This window comes from Pituophis catenifer, unplaced genomic scaffold (assembly GCF_029215685.1).
Source record: "Pituophis catenifer annectens isolate HBS135680 unplaced genomic scaffold, rPitCat1.0.hap2 SCAF_11, whole genome shotgun sequence".
Classification (NCBI taxonomy): Eukaryota; Metazoa; Chordata; class Lepidosauria; order Squamata; family Colubridae; genus Pituophis; species Pituophis catenifer.
In genome coordinates, this window is record NW_027256891.1 from 8,745,957 (window position 1) to 8,767,263 (window position 21,307).

At 43.5% G+C, this 21,307-nt stretch overlaps 1 protein-coding gene across 1 annotated transcript in view; it reads left to right on the forward strand.

Annotated features, from left to right (window-relative positions):
- The window catches only part of AMMECR1 (AMMECR nuclear protein 1), a 116,854-nt gene that overhangs the window by 55,201 nt on the left and 40,346 nt on the right, over positions 1-21,307 (forward strand). The window contains exon 2 of the mRNA XM_070952077.1: positions 1,580-1,690. Within this exon, the coding sequence (XP_070808178.1) occupies positions 1,580-1,690 (111 nt within the window). The remainder of the gene's footprint in view (positions 1-1,579; positions 1,691-21,307) is intronic.

The window sequence follows — 21,307 nt, forward strand, 5'->3', positions numbered from 1 at the left end:
TCAAGGCAGGACTAGAATTTACCATATCCTGGTTTCTCATCTGATGCCTTAACCACTAGACCAAACTAAAGTTCCAATCACTCTCTGTTGACATCCAACCTTTCTGTGAAAACCAATCAAATAATTCAATGTTATAGTATTTTAATCTATGCCTAATATTGCGGGGGGGTTGCATGAGAAAGAGTGTTTCCTCCTGTTTATGGCCTTTGTTCACAATATCTGGTTGGCCATTTTGGAAACAGAGAGCTGAACTTCTTAGTAGGCCTTTGGTGTGATCTGGGAAGCTTTGTGCATTTTTATGCTAACAGCCATCTGCTCAGTATGACTACAAATAATATGTGGGACACCCTGTTCCACATTCATAAAAAAAAAAAAAAGGAAAGTGAACTGTATGAACGGTAGAAGGAAAATGCTAATATTTATCCCAACTCAAACCATTGCCCCTTGAAAAGCTTAGTTTCAGCTTCTCTTAATTGAAGCCAAACTGTAAATAGGACAGAAATAGAAAATTATTAAAAATATGGGAATGATGTAATCAATGTCCTTAGATTGAAATTAATTGGAATCAAATATAATTTTGGTTTTGTCTTTGACCCTAAGAGCAGTGGGCTCCTTTTACACTAATCAAATAAATATTTTTGCCCAAAACTGGTTATGAAACATTCCCCGTTCATTTGTTATGAATAATGCTGAATATTCAACAGTGCTGAAATAGCATCATTTACGTACAATTGGGTAAAACATATTCTCCTGGTAAAACATGTATGCAGCTGATGGTGTTCTGTGAGCTTGCTTCTCTTCCTGCAGACAGGCTCCTTAACATCAGCCCAGAAGGGAGTAGAGCATACAGGATGCTTGCTTGCTTGTTTGTTTATATCCTGCCTTTATTATTTTTACAAATAACTCAAGATGGCAAACATACTCAACGCATCTTCCTCTTTCTGTTTTTTCCACAACAACAACCTTGTGAGGTGGTTTGAGCTGAGAGACTGGCCCAAGATCATCCAATTGGCTTTCATGGCTAGGATGGCGCTAGAAGTCCCGGTCTCCCATTTTCTAGCCTGGTGCTTGAACCATTAGACAAAACTGGTTTTCCATATATGCTCTGTCTACTAAGCCATTCAATAAAGAAGGCAACCAAAGTCAAGGAAAACAGGAAAATAGGTCTAAAAATATCTACGTATTCTCCACACGCCCCTATTAACCAACCCAGAGAAGCAGGAATCATCTCCAGATTAGCAAGAAAATCACAAAAGAAAGACTACAGTGCCCAAAAAGTAATCTGAAAAGAAACAATACTCCAATAAAGCTAGTAAGACAAATTATATATAAACAGCCAATAAATCCCATTCCTACCTTCACCAGTGATGTTACTTAGTATGGTAATGAAATGTCTTCAGGAAGGCTAGCAAGCTTAGAAAGCACCGAGACCAATATTCTAAAGAGTTTAGAAAAGGGTGCATGAAGCCAACATTAGAGATGTTTTGGTAATGGGAGAAACACCATTTAACAGGCACAGTTTGGCTCTCCGGGATGGGTAGCACCCTGGTCATACTTCTTTTTCTCTCTCATTTCACAGCCCGCTCTTCGTAACGTGGAAGATTGGTCGAGATAAAAGGTTACGTGGATGTATAGGTACCTTTTCTGCCATGAACCTGCATTCAGGACTCAGGGAGTACACACTTACTAGGTAAGACTTGGTGGTTGTTCTCTTCACTTTGAAGAGAGTTGTAATATATTATCACTTATATTGTTAAATTGGCCCACTGGAATTTCTGAGCCTCTGCTCCCCACTAGGATTTTTCCAAGCATTCCCAAGTCTTGTTACCTGGGTTTGTTTGCTTAATCCTAAATGCTGAAGTAGCCTGTAACTTTAGCATTTACCGATTTCTAATGCTTCTTTGCCCAAAGCAGACAACTTCAGTTCTATTACTTTTTTTGAAGACAAGTAGAAAAAAGTTAGTCTGTGAAAAAATTCAAAACAGTCCAGCAATCCAAAATGGCTGGCATTATCTCCCATTTCTCCAACCAGGACTTCCTGCCAGCTACATTTCATTTAATTTGCCTCATTCTTATTCCTCATTGTTCTTTGGTTACATTCTTGTTCTTGAGTGAAAACCTGTTGACTTAGGGAAGTAGCAAGAACTCTTCATGATCCAGAATCTTCCTGGACTGCATCTAAGCTAGTTCATTTTTGTGATTGTCTTGTTGCCTTTCTTGGTGTAGTTTTCATCAACGCAACAAAAGGTAGCATTTGGAGCTGGTGTTGTACTTTGGGGGTTGGAGGAGAATTTGATAGGGGCAGTGTATTCTTTGATTAGTGCCCTAGATGATGATTCTTAATCATTTATCCAACTCCTCATTGGGGAATCCAAGGACTAGAAGTGTACAGGTAGTCCTTGACTTACAGCCATTTGTTTAGCAACCATTCAAAGTTTACAACGGGACTAAAAAAATCGCTTATGACCATTTTTTACACTTAAGACCGTTGCAACGTCCCCACAGAGGAGGTTGGACTGCAAAAGTTCCTATTATCCAAGCCAAGATGGGCCTGGCCTTTGGAGACATCTGGCCAGACACTGACTCTGTGCTCTAAACACTAAAACAGATCCAAGTGCTTCCAGGTTCTACATAGCATACTATAACATAGCCCATTCTCTTTCCTATCCCGAATCTCCCCACTTCCTTTTTATTTCCTTTCCCAACTGGCATCTCAGTATGCTATGCAGAACTTGGAAGCACCTGGGTCCTTGCCAGATTGTTCAATCAATTGTTATTTCGATTCCAGACCAGAAAACTTGCCAGGTCATTTTTTAATAATTCCTTGCAGTTTCCTTTTAAATGTAGAAATCACATTTTTCTGTACCTGGGAGCCTCCTGGGCATTAGAAACCATGCCCTTATTTTAGAGTGTTTTGTTTCTGAACCAAGTACAAAGTCTGGTGATCAAATGCCTGTTGAGCAGTGATGATGTTCAGACTGCTTCAGGCCAAGCCTTTTGTGACACTTTTCTATGCATGAGCCATGCTTGAAAAGTGTGGCCTTCTGCCTAGCTCGTGAATCATGGGCTGTAAGTTTTAACGGCACCTTGATTAAATTGACTGGCTCGGTGGGAATACAGAAAGACAGAACGTTTTGAAATGAAAGGTGAAATGCAAGAATTGCTCTGTGGCTGAGCTGGGATGCCTCCCATCTCGGGCTAAATTAATTCTTGAATGGGAACGTTAGGAGTTCATCTTAAGCAAGATAAAAAGATCTTTTGGTTTTCCTTTGAGCTCTGAAGACAGAGTATGAAGCCGGGAAGATGTTCCAATAAATTGTTATCCGGTACTTGGAAATACAGTTTTCATTCTTGAAAGTAACTATGGAGATTCTCAGTCATTCAGGTCATGGTTGTCCCAAAGGCACTTTTTCAAGAGGTAACTGGACTCTCTTGGTTTTCTTTGAAGACATTTCGTTTCTCATCCAAGAAGCTTCTTCAGCTCAGAACTTGAAAAAGTTCCTTTGAGACATTCTTATAAGTGCTTAATAGATCTAGAACAGGGGTCCCCAACCCCCAGTCCGTGGACCAGTACCTGGCCACAGCATTCCAGAAACCGCCCCACGCAAACAAGGGAAGCCCCATCCATGGGATTCAAGCAGCACACAAAACCACGCCCCCTCCGGTCCATGGAAACACTCTCTCCACGGAACTGGTCCCTGATGCCCAAAAGGTTGGGGACCGCTGATCTAGAATATATAGGTCTAAAATTGACTCCTTGGAGTAAGAAATACTTTGTTTCCAGCATAGGGGCTTGTTGGATTTAGTTAACACCTCTTACTCTTGTTAACAGTTGTAGACATAAGAAGTAGACACTCGTCTGCCAGCAGGTATCACAAGAAAACTACATGTGCATAGGTCACGTGATATTTTATTTTATTTTATTTGTTGTGTTTTATTATCATTTTTGCTTTGGACTCACAAAAGAATACAGATTATCCTTGACTTACAATTACAATTGAGCCCGAAATTTCCATTGCTAAGAAAGCAAGGCAGTTTGCTAAAAAAAAAAATTGCTCCATTGTATGATCTTTTTGCCACAGTTGTTAAGCAAATCATTGCAGTTATTAAATGTGTCACACAGTCATTAAGCAAATCTGGCTTCCTCATTGACTTTGCTTGTTGGAAGCCATCTGGGAAGGTTGCAGATAGTGATCACATGAACCCGGGACAGAAAACAAGCATAAATACATGCCAGTTGCTAAGCACCCAAATGTTGATCACATGTCCGTGGTGAGGCTGCAACGATCGTAAGTGTGAAAAATGGTTACAAGTCACCTTTTCAGTGCCCTTGTAATTTTGAATGGTTACTAAATGAATGGTTGTAAGTCAAGGACTACCTGTACATATTTGGGACAGAGCATGGTGTTTTTTCCTCATTCTACATTATGGTATAAGATTAGGAATACAACCCAACCATGCTGAGAGCAGTTGTCACCAAGGGAAAGTAGTAATAGTTGAAATCCACTGTATTGTTTTTGCTCACGCTGGGGCTGCATCCACATGTAAATGTAAGCTAGAATTTAGAATTGCATGAGTAAGAAGGAACCCATGCAAAGCTGTTGTCATTTATATATGAGTGAGTAATTGTTGTTTTAAAAAGCTCTGCAGACTTCACAAAAAAATCCAAACAATTTGCTTGCGGATGAGTTTTTTTTGTTTAATATAATTCCAGATATGCACACAAGTTTGAACCAGAATCTGCTCTTTTGACAATAAATTTTGGTTTATTCCTTCTTATAGATGTGCTTTGACTCTTGTTAGCAAATTTTTTCTCATTCATATAACTAAATTACTTGCCATTTTGTGCAAATTCATTTATTTTGATAGGTTGGTTTTCAGATGTAATTTTTTTTAAAACTCTGGGATATTACATTAATAGAAAGATGTAGAGATAACCTTTCCCTTCTCTTCTTTCAATAATGTAAAGAATGGTATTATTTTAATTAAATGTAAAATATCTCTGATTAACCATTGAGATCTTCTGAATATTATGTTCATATCTAATATGTATTCATGGAAAGTAACAAGAATAGGCTGGTGACATTTTTTTTAAGGTGCAAACACTTCTAGATCAGTGTAAAAATGCTTGTAATTTAAGTGTTAAAGAACAAGCAAATAATAATTTCCCTTCAGTTATTTTTTTTTATTATTATTATCAAATTTATAGACCGCCCTTCTCCCGAAGGACTCATGGTGGTGTACAGCCAAAGTAAAAAACATAGATACAAACATTAAAAACAATTTTAAAAGATATATATAAATTTGGCCCCAAAGTTAAAAAACAGTAACAAAACATATTAAAAACATTTAAAAAGCATTAAGCCAGCCCGGCTTGCTGAAAAAGGAAGGTCTTCAGGGCACCGCGGAAGGCACCAAGGTCTTGAATTATGGACAATTCTTGGTTATTTGTTTATTTAAAGATGGGATGTTGCAACTCACTAGGTAAGGAACTCTAGATCAGGAAATGAACTCCATGGGAAGGCTAGAACTACTTTTATTGAGATTGGCTATAATTAACAGAATCTTGCAAGTCTGAATGTGCTGTATTTCTTCCTTTTCCTTATATACTAGCAAATTAGGTCTGTCTGAGCCATTGATGAATGTTGTTTGGGCATTCTGCACTTAAATAATGATTTAGGCCCTTTGCTAGGCAACAGTACCTGCATATCTCTATTAAAACCATATTTCTCTACATACAGATAATCCTTGATTTACAACCACAGTTGAGTCCAAAATTTATGTTGCTAAAAGTGAGAAATTAGTTAAGTAAGTTTTGCCCCATTTTATGACCTTTCTTGCCACAATTAAGTGAATCACTGCAGTTGTTAGGTTAGTGACATGGTTGTTAAGTGAATCTGGCTTCCCCATTGCCTTTGCTTGTCAGAAGGTCACAAAAGGGGATCACATGACCCTGGGACACAGCAACCATCATAAATATGAACCAGTTGCCAAGCATCTGAATTTTCATCACATGACAATGGGGATGCTGTAATGGTCATAGCTGAGAAAAATGGTCATAAATCACTTTTTTCAGGGCTGTTGTAACTTTGAACAGTTGTGTTGTAAGTCGAGGTACACTGGTATTTAAGAACCAAAATGTTCCATTGAATGGGAAATTATGAACATAGCAAAGCACACTGCCTGTTTCATATACAAAACCTACTGTATTTTCCGGAGTATAAGATGCTCTGGACTATAAGACGCACTTGCCTTTTTTGGTGAGGAAAACAAGAAAAAGAAATCTGCCTCTGCCTCCCAGCAATTTTGTCTCGTTGCAGGGAATAGCAAATAGCCAGCTTTACTTTCATTTTCGTTTTCAGCATAGCTTGATTAGCACAAGAAAAAAAAAATGCTCCCTGCAATTTACCTCCTTGCAGAGGCCCCGCAAAACAGCTGAGAGTCAGGAGGCTGATCCAATCAACTTGTGCTAATTAGGCTGTGCTGAAGCTGAAATGAGCTTTTTTTTTCTTGCTGCTTGCTGCAAGGAGGTAAACTGCTGGGAGGCAGAGGCCAAAGGGTGGGGGCCAGTGGGTGGGCGGGGCTACATTCAGTGTATAAGACACACCTAAAGTTTCACCCTCTGTTAGGGGGGAAAAAGGTGCATCTTATACTCCAAAAAATACAGTAATTCTGCTTTAATACGTGCAAGCAAGGAAGCCTAACATTTTATATGGTACTTGTTCTGTAATATAAATGGTTTCAAGGCGCTTCTTGCTTTTAAGTAGACACATTTAAAAGACATTGCTAAGGGTTGTTCCAGTGCAAGGTTATATTGTAAGTTTATATCCACCACTTGCTTTGTTGCTGTCAGGTGTCCTATGAGCCAATTGTCAATTAAAGGTTGGCCAGTGCTAAAAGCCTAAGAACAACAGCAAGAGACACTTTTACTGGCCTTCTGAAAATCTTCCATAAATTGATCGACTCAGCCTCTCTTGGAACCAGACTTTACAAGCATGAAACCATATTTTTAAAAAAACCTAATAGAACAATAGAGGTCTTTAAATGGGAAACATAATTCTCTTGTGTCCCTGGGCATAACTTTAGCCTATGCGTAGTTTTTACCTGTTTTCTCATTTCTCTAGACCAGTATTTCTCAGCCTTGGCCACTTTAAGAAATGTGGACGTCAAGCCCCAGAATTCTCACAGAATTGTAGATGAGGATCAGCTTGGAGTCTCAAAGATGATAGGTGTTGTGGGGATCAGACCTCCTTTAGCCATCCTTCAGAACAGGAATCTCAGCTCTTACCACCTGCCATTTTCCCCCTCCTTTGAGGACAAAGGGACCAGGGTGGACTTCTGCCCTGACAGTTGGAAGTAGCTTCACTTGATTTGCTCTAGAGCCTTTAATTTTTCTTTAGGCAACCCTGGTAAATTAATGCCAAGAACTCTTCTTGTAAAGCAAATTGATGGTCTGCCATAATTGTCCATTAATTTATGAATTTAAGGAGCAAGAGCCTCAGAAGAAAACTCCCCTCTTGCTAATGAGATCACACACTGGCCCACTTTGTCAAGTAGAGCAATGATTTGTGACCAGTTTGTGGTTTCCTTGAGAAGCTTTCATCACCTCAAATGAGGAGCTGGGTCAGTTGAGAAGCTGCATTCATACTAACTTCCACTACTATAAAGTGTTGCTTAACCTGAATTCCCATTGCAGGTAGACCTTGACTTACAATCATTTGTTTAGTGACAGTTTGAAGTTACAACAGCAATGAAAAAGTGACTTACGACTGTTTTTTGCACTTACGATCATTACAGCCACTCCATGGTCATGTGTTCAAAATTCAGGCACTTGTCAACTGGCATGTATTTATGACAGTTGCAGTGTCCCAGGTCATGTGATCAACTTTTGCAACCTTCTGACAAGCAAAGTCAATGAGGAGGCCAGTCACTTAACAACCATGTTACTAATTTAACAACTGCTGAAATTCACTTAACTCTGGCAAGAGTGGTTGCAAAATGGGTCAAAACTCACTTAACAACTGTCTTGCTTTGCAACAGAAATTTTAGGCTCAGTTGTGGTCGTAAGTTGAGGACTACCTGTGTTTCTTTTCCAAAAATATCCCATTTTCTTTAATGATTCCCTTTAATTAAGGTCTGAGGAATCAGATCTTTTAGATTCTAGTAGATTGTTTATTTGCTCCTCTGCAAGGGAATGACCTTTGGTGTAGTTCTCTCAGCCTGTGTTTTTCTCTGCATCAGCCTCACTTTGTTAATTTGAGACCAGTGCAACCTCCAGGTTTTGTATCACTTTAAGTAAGAATCCTGATTTAAAGGAACCACAATATAGGTCAGAGGTCTTCAAACGTGGCAGCTTTAAGACTTGTGGACTTCAATGCCCAGAATTCTCCAGTCAGCATAGCTGGCTGGCATAGTCTTAAAGTCAAAAGTCTTAAAGCTGCCAAGTTTGAAGATCTCTGATATAGGTGCAGCCCATTCTTCTTTGTGACTTCTGCTTGGGTGAGTCAGAAAAACATACCATGTGTGGAAAGCTTCTGCAACATTTCGACCTTGCAGCTTAGTTTATTGCAGTATTAATTGGGTAAATTTCCCAAAATTGGGCAAAAGTGGTTTTTCTTTCGGTAACAACAGACAAATTCGTTACCCAATCACGAAGTGTTTTATTGGGTAAAGAGGACTTTCTGATAAAGGGTTTTCAGGGAAACATTTGGGAAACATTGGTTTACAGCAACCAAATAAGTGTGAAAAATCATCAGAAGTCAGTGTGTTTTTTCAGTGTGTTGTAACTTTGAACTGTCACTAAACAAATGGTTGTAAGTCAAAGACTGCCTGTATATTCCTAGCTATTTATTAATTTAACCTTTCTTTGTCTGCAAGAACTTCCCCACTGGAAGGTTTGAAGGAGACTGAAAGAAAATACTTTTTCAAAGGTTCCCGTAGGATTTGAAATGTTCATTGTGCTTTGAATCTACATCTGCCCTTAATTCCCACGAGACAATAGCAACTCCAGTTTTTCTTTAATTAGTTTTGCTAAGTCATTCTATATATTAAACATTATGCTGGCATTTGCATGTATTTCAATTTTTATGTTGCAGATACTTATTTTATTGTTTAATTTATCCAGTGCCTAGAAAGAAATTGGGCGTTGGTCTTACCTGATACGCCTCTTCTCTGACTGGCGCCCACGGCAGTCATGCCTGGGTACTGACACGGCTGTCATCCAATAGGACCGAGTCAACTGGAACTTTCAGCACCGCCCCTTCCTGCTGTATTCCAGTTTTGAGGCGAAGCTGTCCAGTAGACTGGCGTGTCTGTAAAACAAAGTAGAGAATAAAGGCTACCCACCCACCGAACCCAGGGACGGCCGGAAAGGGTGGGGCTGACTGCCGTGGGCGCCAGTCAGAGAAGAGGCGTATCAGGTAAGACCAACGCCCATTCTCCTACAGGGCGCCCACGGCAGTCATGCCTGGGACATACCAAAGCATGATGTCTCCTAGGGAGGGAGAGGCCGGACCTGCTGCAGAACTCTCCTGCCGAAGGCTGCGTCCGCCGACGCATAGACATCCAGACGGTAGCGCCTGATGAAGGGAGTAACCGAAGACCACGTGGCGGCTCGGCAGATCTCATCCAGAGGGGCTTGAGTGGACCAGGCCGCTGAGGTGGAGGCGCTCCTGGTTGATGTTAGATGGCACCTGCAGGGACTGCGTCTCATAGGCCAGTGCGATGGTAGCTCTGAGCCACCTCCCTATAGTTACGGAGGAGACCCGTGAGCCCATAGTTGAGGGCTGGAAGGAGAGAAAAAGGGCTTCTGACCTTCGGAAGGAAGCTGTGCGGGCGACATAAATTTTAAGGGCCCGGCGAACGTCCAGCTTGTGCCAAATGAATTCCTGGCGACAGCGGGGAGAAGGGCAGAAGTTCGGAAGCGTGAGCTCCGACCGAAAGATGGTGTTAATCTTCGGGACGAAAGCGGGGTCCAGGCGGAGAACCACCCTGTCCTGGTGAAAGATGCAGAGGTCAGAGCGCACGGACAGGGCAGCCAGCTCAGATATGCGCCAAGCAGAGGTCACAGCAACGAGAAACGAAACCTTAAAAGATAAAAACTTGAGACCAACTTCTCGCAAAGTTTCGAACGGGGGACCCGTCAAGGCCGAAAGGACTTTGTTGAGGTCCCACGACGGGAAACGGTGAACCGTTGGAGGGCGGAGATTGATTGCGCCCCTCAAAAAGGATCTGATGAGTGGATCATTGGTGATGGACGGGAGTGTCGAACAGGAAAGAATCGACGATAAAGCTGCTACCTGTCGTCTGAGCATATTAGGGGCAAGGCCCACAGCGAAGCCCTGTTGAAGGAAATCTAGAAGATGAGCCACCGAAACGTCGGTAGGGGAAACGCCCTTCCCACGACACCAAGAGGAAAACACCCGCCAAGTGGAGTCATAGATCCGGAGCGTAGACGGACGGCGAGCAGCTTGGATGATGGGGATAGCGTCCTGAGGAACCTGAGCCCTGGTTAAGAGGAGCCGCTCAGCCGCCATGCGGTCAGTTGGTAGGCCTGAGGATCCGGGTGGATGAGAGGACCCTGATGAAGAGAGATCCTGTCGTCGGGGATCCTCCAGTGTGGGGCAACTGACAGAGCTACAAGGTCGGCAAACCACGGGTGACGAGGCCAGTGTGGTGCCAGGAGAAGAACCTCTGCCTGCTCCGCCACCAATTTCCTTTTTTTTTTTTTTAAATTTGATTTTATTATAACATATAGTGATACAATCGGTACATTTTCGGTTCATTGGTGCAATTATATACATATATACATCTACATACATTATTGCTTGTCTTTTGTTGATATTGTTTCTTGAAGCTAGATTTGATTTCAAACACTTAAAAATAATAGTGCTCAACTCTCTAAGACTAAATCTAATACTATTCATATAGATTTTGTTAATTAGTTAAGATTTAATCTCTATTACCTTCTTTATTTCTTTCCCCCATCCATTCGTACCACATGTCCCACACGCTATAAAATTCTGAATCTTCTCTGTCATTAATTTCTGAAGTCAATTTGTTCATTTCGGCGCACTCCAATTTCCTTACTACCCTGGAGACAAGGGGCAGAGGTGGAAAGGCGTAGAGAAGGGGTTCGCGAGGCCAGGGACTCCGAAGAGCATCCACCGCTTCCGCTCCCGGGGCAGGGAACCGAGAGAAAAAGCGGGGTAGTTGTCGGTTGGCGGGGTCGCGAACAGGTCCACTGTCGGACGGCCGTACCGAGAGCATAGTTCCTTGAACAGGAGGGGTTGCAGACTCCATTCGGCCGGGTCGATGAGGAAGCGGCTGAGAGAATCCGCTTTGGAATTTGCCGATCCCGAAATGTGCTCGGCCCGGAGAGATGACAGATGGACCTCCGCCCAGAGACCCAACTGGAGGGCCTCTCGCATCAGGGACCGGGACCGAGTCCCCCCCTGGCGGTTGACATGAGCCTTGGCCGAGACATTGTCCGTGAGGACGAGGACGTCCCGACCAAGAACATGGGGTTCGAAGCTGAGGAGAGCCAGGTGAATGGCCTTTAATTCCAGGATGTTGATGTTCAGGGTTCGTTCCTCCAGGGACCAGAGGCCCTGTGCTACCTGCGACTCCAGGTGTGCCCCCCAGCCCGAAAGGCTGGCATCTGTGGTGAGAACAGTCCAGCAGTGATCCCCGAACGAAGAGCCCTGGGAAATGGCTGACGATGTCCACCAGCTCAGAGAGTCTCGAACCGCCAGAGGCAGGATAATCTTGGAGGCCGAGGTGCTGGTCCGACGCCGTTGGTAAGGGAGCAACAGCCACTGCAGCTCCCTGCTGTGGAGGCGAGACCATGGCACGATGCCGTAAGCAGAGACCATTTTGCCTAGAAGGCTAGAGAGATCTAATAGGGAGGCGGAGCCCCACCTGTGAATCTTGGAGGCCAGATCTGAGAGACTAGTCTGCCGCTCCTGAGACAGGGAAACTAGGAGGGTGGAAGAGTTGATGACTGCACCCAGGTGCTGTAGGCACATTGTAGGAGACAGATGGCTCTTGTTCCAGTTAATAGAGAAGCCATGCCGTCGTAAAACGGACACCACCAAGTCCAGATCCCTAAGGGCCTGGTCCAGGGAGGGAGATAGGATGAGAATATCATCTAAATAAAAAAGTGTCCGAATAGGAATAGAACTAATGTGGGCGACAAGAGCCACCATGACTTTAGTGAATACCCTGGGGGCGGAAAAAAGGCCAAAGGGTAGAGCTGTATATTGAAAATGTTGACCGTTATAGGAAAACCTGAGAAATTTTCGGTGGGGGGGGGGGAAATGGGGACGTGGAGATAGGCCTCCGTTAAGTCTATGGAAGACATAAAGTCCCCCTTTCGAATGCAGAGCAGAATGGTTTGAAGCGACTGCATTTTAAAACGGCGGTATTTGATATGCCGATTTAGAGACTTCAAGTCAAGGATAGCCCTCCAACCACCCGAGGATTTGGGAACCAGGAATAATCGAGAATAGAACCCCCTGCCACGCTCCAGAGAGGGGACAGGCTGAATGGCTCTAATGGCTAGGAGATGTTGAATAGCCTGGTTGACTCTAGCCCTCTTTACAGGGTCAAAAGAGACTGGGCAACGGAGGAAATGGTTAGGAGGGCAGGATTGAAACTCAAGTTTAAGGCCAAATCGTACTGTTCGATTCGCCAAATCTTACCCAAACATCAGACACAGAAAGGTCCCACTGGTGGCAAAAATGGGACAAGCGGCCCCCAATCAAGGAATCATCAAGAACTTTTCGGGACCGTCTAAAGGGGCGACCCCTCCCCCCACGAAAGGAGGATTTTGGTGGAAAACGGGGTCCCTGTCTGACCTGGTTTCCGAATTGCTGGGAGGCTCTGGAAGGAAAGGAACGGGAAGAGCAGTGCTGAGAGAAGTTGGAATCGGAGTCCCGAAAGGAAGAAGCACGAAAGGAGCCTTGGGAACGAAAATCAGAACGCCGGGATATGGAAGGGAGAATCTTCCGGTGGTCCTTCGTCTCGATTAACAGAGGGTCCAGCGAAGCTCCGAATAACCTGTCAGCCGAATAAGGAGAAGAGGCCAAACGCCACTTGTTTCTTGCGTCTGCTTGCCAATTCCGGAGCCAAAGGAGCCGTCGCGATGTAATAGATGTGCCAATGGCCTTGGCGGAAAATCGAGAGGCGGTGAGAGTGGCATCCGCGGAGAATTCAGTTGCCGCAAGGATCTTATTAATGTCCTGGTGGGAACGGTGGTCTGAAGCAGGAATGCGGTCTTGAAGCTGGCGCAACCACAAAATGGACGTGCGATTGAAGAAGGATGCCGCTGAGGAGGCCTGAATAGACCAAGCAGAGGCTTGGTGGCCCTTGATATGGGTCCTTTCGGCCTTCTTTTCTTCAGGCCGCAGATAATCCTCAGGGGGCCCCGTCGGAGGAGCAGAAGTGGACAATGCTATGATGGGAGAGTCCACAGTTGGAACCTGCAAAAGGTTGGAAAACTCCAGAGCCAAATTGTAAAACTTCCTATCCAAGTTGTTGGGGATAGGGCCTGTGCTGGGAGAAGACCATTGGTGATTCAGGACTTCGGAAAATAACTTTGGAGCCGGGATAATGTCGGAATGCACCTTGGGCTCCTGGAACAGGGCAGAAGAAGGATCAGTTTGATCAGATAGATTGGTCGAAGAAGAAGAACTGTCGAGACCAAGGCGGGTAGTTGTCTTAGCCTTATGAAGCAGGGAGCGAAACGTGTGGCTGGTTGATCAGGCTCAAGGTCCTCATCCTCAGAAAGGTCCTGCTCAGGCAACTCCCCTTCCTCTGAAAGTGAATCTTGGCTCGCAGAATCCTGGTCAAAAACATCAACAGCAGACTCCTCGCGAGGAGGGCGATGACGAGAACCTGTGGCCATTTGTCTGGTATCAGAAGCCGCAACAACTGGCTGACATTGTTGAATGCCCTGGGCAATCCCCTGGCGGATGGCTTCTGTGATGAGGCCCGCCAGGGATCCCTGCATATCCAGGGACAGCTGAGTAGCCTGCAGGGGTTGGTTGGCTTCAGAGAGCAAGGTGGAAGAAGGCCCTTGCGTGGCCTGAGTGGAGGAAGTGCCCATCTGATCCTGGCCCAGGGTCTGCTCTGGAGGTGAAGGGAACACCGATGCCACATCAGCCGCACAGGAGGAGTCTCCTTGGACAGATTTGTCCGGGGACAAGGCCCTAGGAGAGCAGGCAGAAGAAGGTGGAGGTTGGGCAGGCTGGTGTCTTGCTACTTGAGAATTGGCCTTGTCAAAGGCCTTCTCTAGGGCCTTCTGGCGCCTGACTTCATCCCTGGAGGGGCCCGAGCTTTTAGGGCGGGCTGCGCGATCTGAGGAAGTAGCCCTGACCTTGGAATGATGGCCAGTTGAAGGGCCCTCACCCGGGTCATCGTGGTGGTGACATTTCCCCTTGGCCTTGGAACGCACCGAAGCGTCAGCCATCTTGATGCAGAGGTCTTAAAATGGCGCCCAAATGCCTCAGGAGATCGAATTAATTAGCCCCGTTCCTCGCTAGCCGTTCGGCCTGAGCGCGAGGGTTTTGAGATCGGCGCCGAAACTCAAGAGCGCCGATCAGCTGGGAGTCGGATGGCCGGGCCTCGTAAATGCCGCCGAAGTTAAAAGGGGCTATGCGGCAGTCCAGACGCTTGGGCGCTTGGCGCTGGGAGAGAGTGAGAGAAAAGGGCGCGAATTGGACTGGCGCCAAAAACAACGGAATCGCTCACCGCGTCCCTCAGAAATCGCCGGCTCCAAGGGCGAGGCGAAAGCAGCGCTGCGCCGGTCAGCTGTGAAGCGGAGCGTCGGGCACAGCAATCCAAGGCTTTATCCGGCGAAAGGGGCAGTGAACGCGGCGGAGCAAGATGAAACGAGCTCGTGCGCGCGCTAAAGGCAAGGAAGCTGCCAGCCGGCAGTCCTAGCCGCTCAGGAATCAAGTGAGCAAGGCAGGTCTTCTTTTCCTTTTTTTTTTTTTTTTTTTTTTAAAGGAGAATAGCTGAGAAATTGAGGAGAAAATACAGACACGACTGTCCAAAACAGACCGAGTCAAAAAACTGGAATACAGCAGGAAGGGGCGGTGCTGAAAGTTCCAGTTGACTCGGTCCTATTGGATGACAGCCGTGTCAGTACCCAGGCATGACTGCCGTGGGCGCCCTGTAGGAGAATGTGTTACTGAACATTGAAGAAACCGGACATCACAATAAGTGGATAAAAGCTGCATGCAGCAGCCTAAAATTCTGCACATTGTGATTTTATAAAACTAGAATTCACATCTTAAAGTGATGCGCAAATGTAATTCATTTGGGTAATTGGTATTTAAAGGATTAATTGCGCTTCCATTTTTGACAGGTTTATTTTATCACATTTTTAAAATTCCTGTAACTCAGAATGTGGTCATTTTTGTAAACAGCTAAAATTCACAAAGGAGAAATGTGTTTCTGTGGAGTGGGAAGACAGTTGTTTTTCTCTCTTATGGATCCCTTAAGAGGAGATGAGAAGAAAACCTTGGGTGACTTCATCTATAACTACAAAAAGATCTGAATTAAGGAGCATCCGTGATCTGTTGGAATGATTTCCAGTATGAGATGAGACCGTTTTATCCTTACTTTGATACTAATAGATTAATGACTCAGGATTGATACTAATGGACTAATGACTATAAAGCAGAAGGATTAGGGAGTAACTGTCCAGTTCTTTGATTTTTGTTTTCCTAAATTGTTTTCCTTCTCTGGTCAAGTTTACAAACCTCTGCAGTTAAAAACAACTGTTCTGCTTTATAAACTGACCCATTGTTGCCTTCTTTTTGAAGATACTTCTGCTTTTGGGGAGATTATGTCTCAAAGTTTGTACAGATTCCAGATATTGCAGCCTCCACAATTTAAGGGTTTCTGAATTCCAAATATCCAAAATCACAACTGAGCATAGCTTCAGCTTTCAGAACTGAAACAGCCTCATGTCCTTGTTCATGTCGGAAACGAGGAGCTGGGGAAAGTATAATTTTGCATAAAGGTAGTCCTTGACTTATGACTGGTCACTTAGCTGATTGAAGTTAAACAGACACCAAAAAAGGTACAGGTAGTCCTTGAATTACGACCAAAATTGAGCCCAAAATTTATGTTGCTAAGTGAGAAATTTTTTTAAAGTGAGTTTTGCCCCATTTTATGACTTTTCTTGCCACGCTTGTTAAGTGAATCACTGCGGTTGTTACGTTAGTAACACAGTTGTTAAGTGGATCTGGTTTCCCCATTGATTTTGCTTGTCAGAAGGTCACAAAAGGGGATTGCATGACCCCAGGACACTACAATTGTCATAAATGTGAATCAGTTGTCAAGCATCCGAATCTAAATCACAATACCATGGGGATGCTGCAAGGGTCTTAAGTGCAAAAAAACAATCATAAATCATTTTTTTCAGTGCCATTGTAACTTTGGATAGTCACTTAATGAACTGTTTTAAGTCGAGGACTACCTGAATTTATGACACAGACTTAAAGTTCTGATGGCAGACACACACCCCCGGGGTCATGTGAATTCATTTTGGTTGCTTAGCAACCAGCCCTCATGTACAGCCATTTATAGAGTCTCCCAGTTACATGACTATGATTTAACAATATTTACTTCCAGTTTTGAGGACAATGGATTCACTTGAAGGTCCTCGTGATTCACTTAACAGCTGCTGCAAAAAAGTCATAAAATTGGATCACTCAGATTAATGATCGGCACGACTTACAACCATAATTCCGGGCTTAATTACTATCTTAAATCGAGGACTACTTTATATCATGTGAATAAGAAAATCGCTACCTCTCGATTTATCCCATTTTCCATGAGCTCTTCGTCCTCTAGCTTAGAAGCACTGATTCAGTCATTTATTCTTTTTCTTTCCTTCATTTATACTCCACCTTCTTCTCCAATTTCAAATTGAAATTCAATTTAACCTTGAACGGATGCATGATAGATATGGGTCGGGTCCTCTTTACCTGCAGTTCAAAAGTGGTAAATAGGAATTTCACATTGGGTTCATATTTGGACCTGGCAGGACGTTAGGATTCCATTAAGCCTCCTTTTAGGTTTTCCCTGATTGCATGAGTACCGTAATTTTCCCCAGAAACATACAGAGAAATATGTTTTAAATTTTAGCTTCTGGCTCTCTTTCCATTCTATGTTCATGTGGATGCTATTTATCTTTGCATAGAGTTGGTATGGTTGGTTATTTTAGGTCTTGCTGGGAACATTGGCAAAGCTGCATTAGTTTTTGGCAAATAATGGCAGATGTTCTGTCCCAAAACTGGCAGTCCCATTTTTTTTAACTTTTGGGATTTCATGCTTTCGAATTCAGACTGATACACTGATATTCTGTATTTTCCTACAGAGGAGGTTTGCTTCAGACTCCCTGCCTTATATTCTCCATTTCTTCTCTTCTGTGGCTTCTTATGTTAGACATCATAATTAAGGAATAACAAGACAATTCTAGAATTAAGTGGTTTTGCTAGTACGGTATTATTTAAAGCGAGAAGATAATCTAGAATGTGCAACAGTCACAACAATCAGAACGGGCGTTCAGGTAAGACAACGCCGTTTTCAAACTTGGGCACTTTAAGATGGAGGAGTTCAACCCCCAGAATTCCCCAGTCAAGATATTGAGAGGGGAATTCTGGGAGTTGGAAGTCTCCCCCTCCTTCCAAGTTTGAAAAACTTCTCTAGAACATTTCATCTCATTAGCTTACACAGCAATGCAAAACCAGTTTTTCTAAGATTAACTAGTACGGAGTTGTTGTTTTTTAAACACAGTTTAGCAGCCCTAATAGCATTTTCTGAATAATGAGGAATTTAGCCATTGTTAACTGTCCACATCTGCTCTGATTATCTTGAAGGAGTAAAAAATTATTCTCTAAGCCTTTTTAATGTGAAATTAATTTTTCTTGGATGGGTAAGACATTCCCTTTTTACTGTGCTATACAAAAGCATAGCAACATGTGAGGGAGAGAAAGCAAAACAAAACAAAAATCTCTGTTTCCAATACACCCCCCCCCCAAAAAAAAAAAAAAAAAAACCCTGCCGCATTTATTACCCTTTGCACTTCAATAAAATGTACTTCAGCTCAGGATGTATGGTTTGAGATGGAATGTGTAAAACAGAGCAATCTGGATCATTAAAAAATGCCTTGTGTTTTGCAGCTTCTTCAAGAACTTTCTGAACTTGGCAGAAGTTTACCACATCATTTCACAACAGGTTGACAAATTATTTTTCACATCTTGTCGAGCAGTCGTTCCTAAGGTCTTAAATTCATTCTACAATTCTTAGAATTGCTGTTTTATTGGATGAGTACATCTCCCCCACGTGGGCCAATCACGGGAGACTGAGTTCTAGTCCCACCTTAGGCATGAAAGATGGTTGGGTAACTTTGGGCCAATCACCAGGAGATGGAGAGTTCTAGTCCCATTTTAGGCATGAAAGCTAGCTGGGTGACCTTGGGCCAGTTCCTTCCTCTCAATTCAACCCACCTCACAAGGCTGTTGTTTTAAGAATAACAGGAGGTGGAAGTTGTGTTGGATATATTCGCCACCTTGAGTTATTTGTAAAAATAATAAAGGTGGGATATAAAATAAATAAACTTCTTAGTGACATCTTCAGGGAGATAGAGGCTGCAAGCGACTGGCTCACCTTCCAATCTGTGCAGGCCTACTGCCTTCTTCCTTTACCTTAAAATTTATTTGGAATAAGCAGGTAGGGATGGAGAAAAGTTCACAACAGAGCTTTGTTTGATGCCTTCCTGTTGGGGGTCCTTAGGAAATTTAAGTTTGGGACATCCCAATGGTCTTTTTCAGAGATCCAAGTGAAATAGTGCTAAATTCTAGCAGACATTCTGCAAAATAACACCTCTTTCATTGCTTGACAAGCTGGACTAGGGAAAAAAACAGGGCAAAGATGCTGGCTACAAGTAGTCCTTGAGTTATGACCCTAATTGGGACCTTAATTTCCATCGCTAAGCGAAGCTGCTGTTAGGCAAAGCCTCACATGACTCCATCACTTAGCAATGGCAGTTTGAATAGTTCTGGTTGTCATTACGGTGGGATTTCATGTTTCTCCCGTGTTGCCATGGTCAGTTCCGCTTCAACTCCCACCCCACCCCACCCCACCCCACCCCCACCCCCGTCTGTGTCCTTTTGGCTGCCCTGCACTCTACTGCCCCCAGGCATCTTTGCCATCTTGTTGGTGACAAGGCCTGCTCAATCGGGCCCTTGCAACTGCCTTGGGTGGACACATCTCATTAGCAGTGAGGAAGAAGATGGTAAAGGTCAGCTGTGGGGGGCTGGAGGTAGAGATGTAAGAGGCAGGAGAGGGGAGTGCACCCTGCAGTTGTAAATGTGGGCAGGCTGCCAGGTACCCAGAGTTTAGTTACTTGACTGCAAGATGCAGCAATGGCCAAAATTTCAAAGACCATCCATAGCCACCATTTGCTCAGCACTATTGTGACTTGGAGCAGTCACTGAACGAATGTCCATTAAGCAAGATCACCTGCACAGGTAGTTCTCGACTTATGACTGCAATTGAGCCCAAGCTTTTTGTTACTAAGTCAGATATTTTACATGAGCTTTGCCCCATTTTACAACCTTTCTAGCCACAGTTATTAATCACTGCAGTTGTGAAGTTAGTAACATGATTGTTAAGTGAATCTGGCTTCCCCATTGACTTTGCTTGTCAGAAGGTTGCAAAAGGGGATCATATGATCCCAGGACACTGCGACCATCATAAATATGAGTCACTTGCCAAGCTTTTTAATTTTTATCATGTGACCATGGATATGCTGCAATGGTCATAAGTGTGAAAAACAGTCAGAAGTCACTTTTTTCAGTACCGTTGTAACTTCAAATGGTCATTAAACAAAACTCTTGTAAGTCGAGATATGGAAGAAAGGAACTGTGCCAGTTAATTAGTTCTGAAATTGACCCAGCAATTTGAAAAGAAATGGGAGAGCACACAAATTTAATAATGATAATAATAATACCGCCAACATGTTTGGCTCATATTTCTCTCCTGTTCTTGGACAGAGCCTTGTTGTTAGGTATGGGCCTCAAGGAAGTATATTTTTTCATTAGTTTAAAATCTCAGGAGCATAGTTGGTGGCCAATAAAATTTATTTATTGAAAGGCAGAGTTTAGAGTACCCGAGCCCACAAATCTTGGCATAAACTAGAAATATAGTGTTCACCCTCAGCTTTGCTGGTTCGTTTCCATGGGGAAAAAATGAAAGAGAAGCATAATAGAAACCCCCACTAGCAATAATGTGCGTACTCTGTACTGTTAAAGTAATAGCATGTATTTTGAGGTAATTGTGCTTCTGCTTATGACAGTGGTTCTGACATTTAAACAGTCATAAACAGTTTTTTAAGATTCTTGCTTGAAGGGAAATATCTGTGTTTAGAAATAATTTCCTTCTCATCCACATAACCGTTAGATTTTCCGTAATAATCTTTATGAGCTCCGGAATCTTCTGCTGTATTTACATGCTTGATCACAATGAATCTGCATGCTGTGAATGAAACACTACAGGAAGTCCTCAACGACCGCAAATGAGCCCAAAATTTATATTGACAAGCAAGATATTTGTTAAGTGAGTTTTGCCCCTATGACAACCATTCTTGCCATAGTTGTTAAGTGAATCACTGCAGTTGTCAAGTTAGTAACTCAGTTGTTAAATGAGTCTGACTTCCCCATTGACTTTGCTCATCAAAAGATCACAAAAGGTGATCACATGACCCGGGGACATTGCAACTGTCATAAATATGAGTCAGTTGTCAGGCATCTGAATTTTGATCCTGTGACTGTGAGGCTGCTGCAACGATTGTAAGTGTGAAAAACAGTCATAAGTCACTTTTTTCAGTTCTGTTGTAACTTTGAATGGTTACTAAACAAACTGTTGTAAGTCGAGGTCTACCTGTATTGGTGCTTTCCAGGCTTTATAGAGCAATGTTGGCGAAACAAGTCAACATTGGCTCGTTGTGCCAAAACGGGAGCACATGCGCAGGGGAGCACCAGAAACCAGAAGAGTAGCTCTCTGGCACGCCCGCACGGGAGCGCTGGAAACTAGAAGAGCAGTTCCCCGGCACCCATGTGCACGCCGGGAACTAAGCTTTCGGTTTCTGGTGTGCGCACGCGCATGCAAGACCAGCTGGCTAGTGCGCATGCGTGCACCGTAAACCAAAAGCTTAGCTTTATGGCATGTACATGCGCACCACAGAGTTGCTCTTCCAGTTTTCAGTGCTCCTGCGCGCAAACACCAGCAT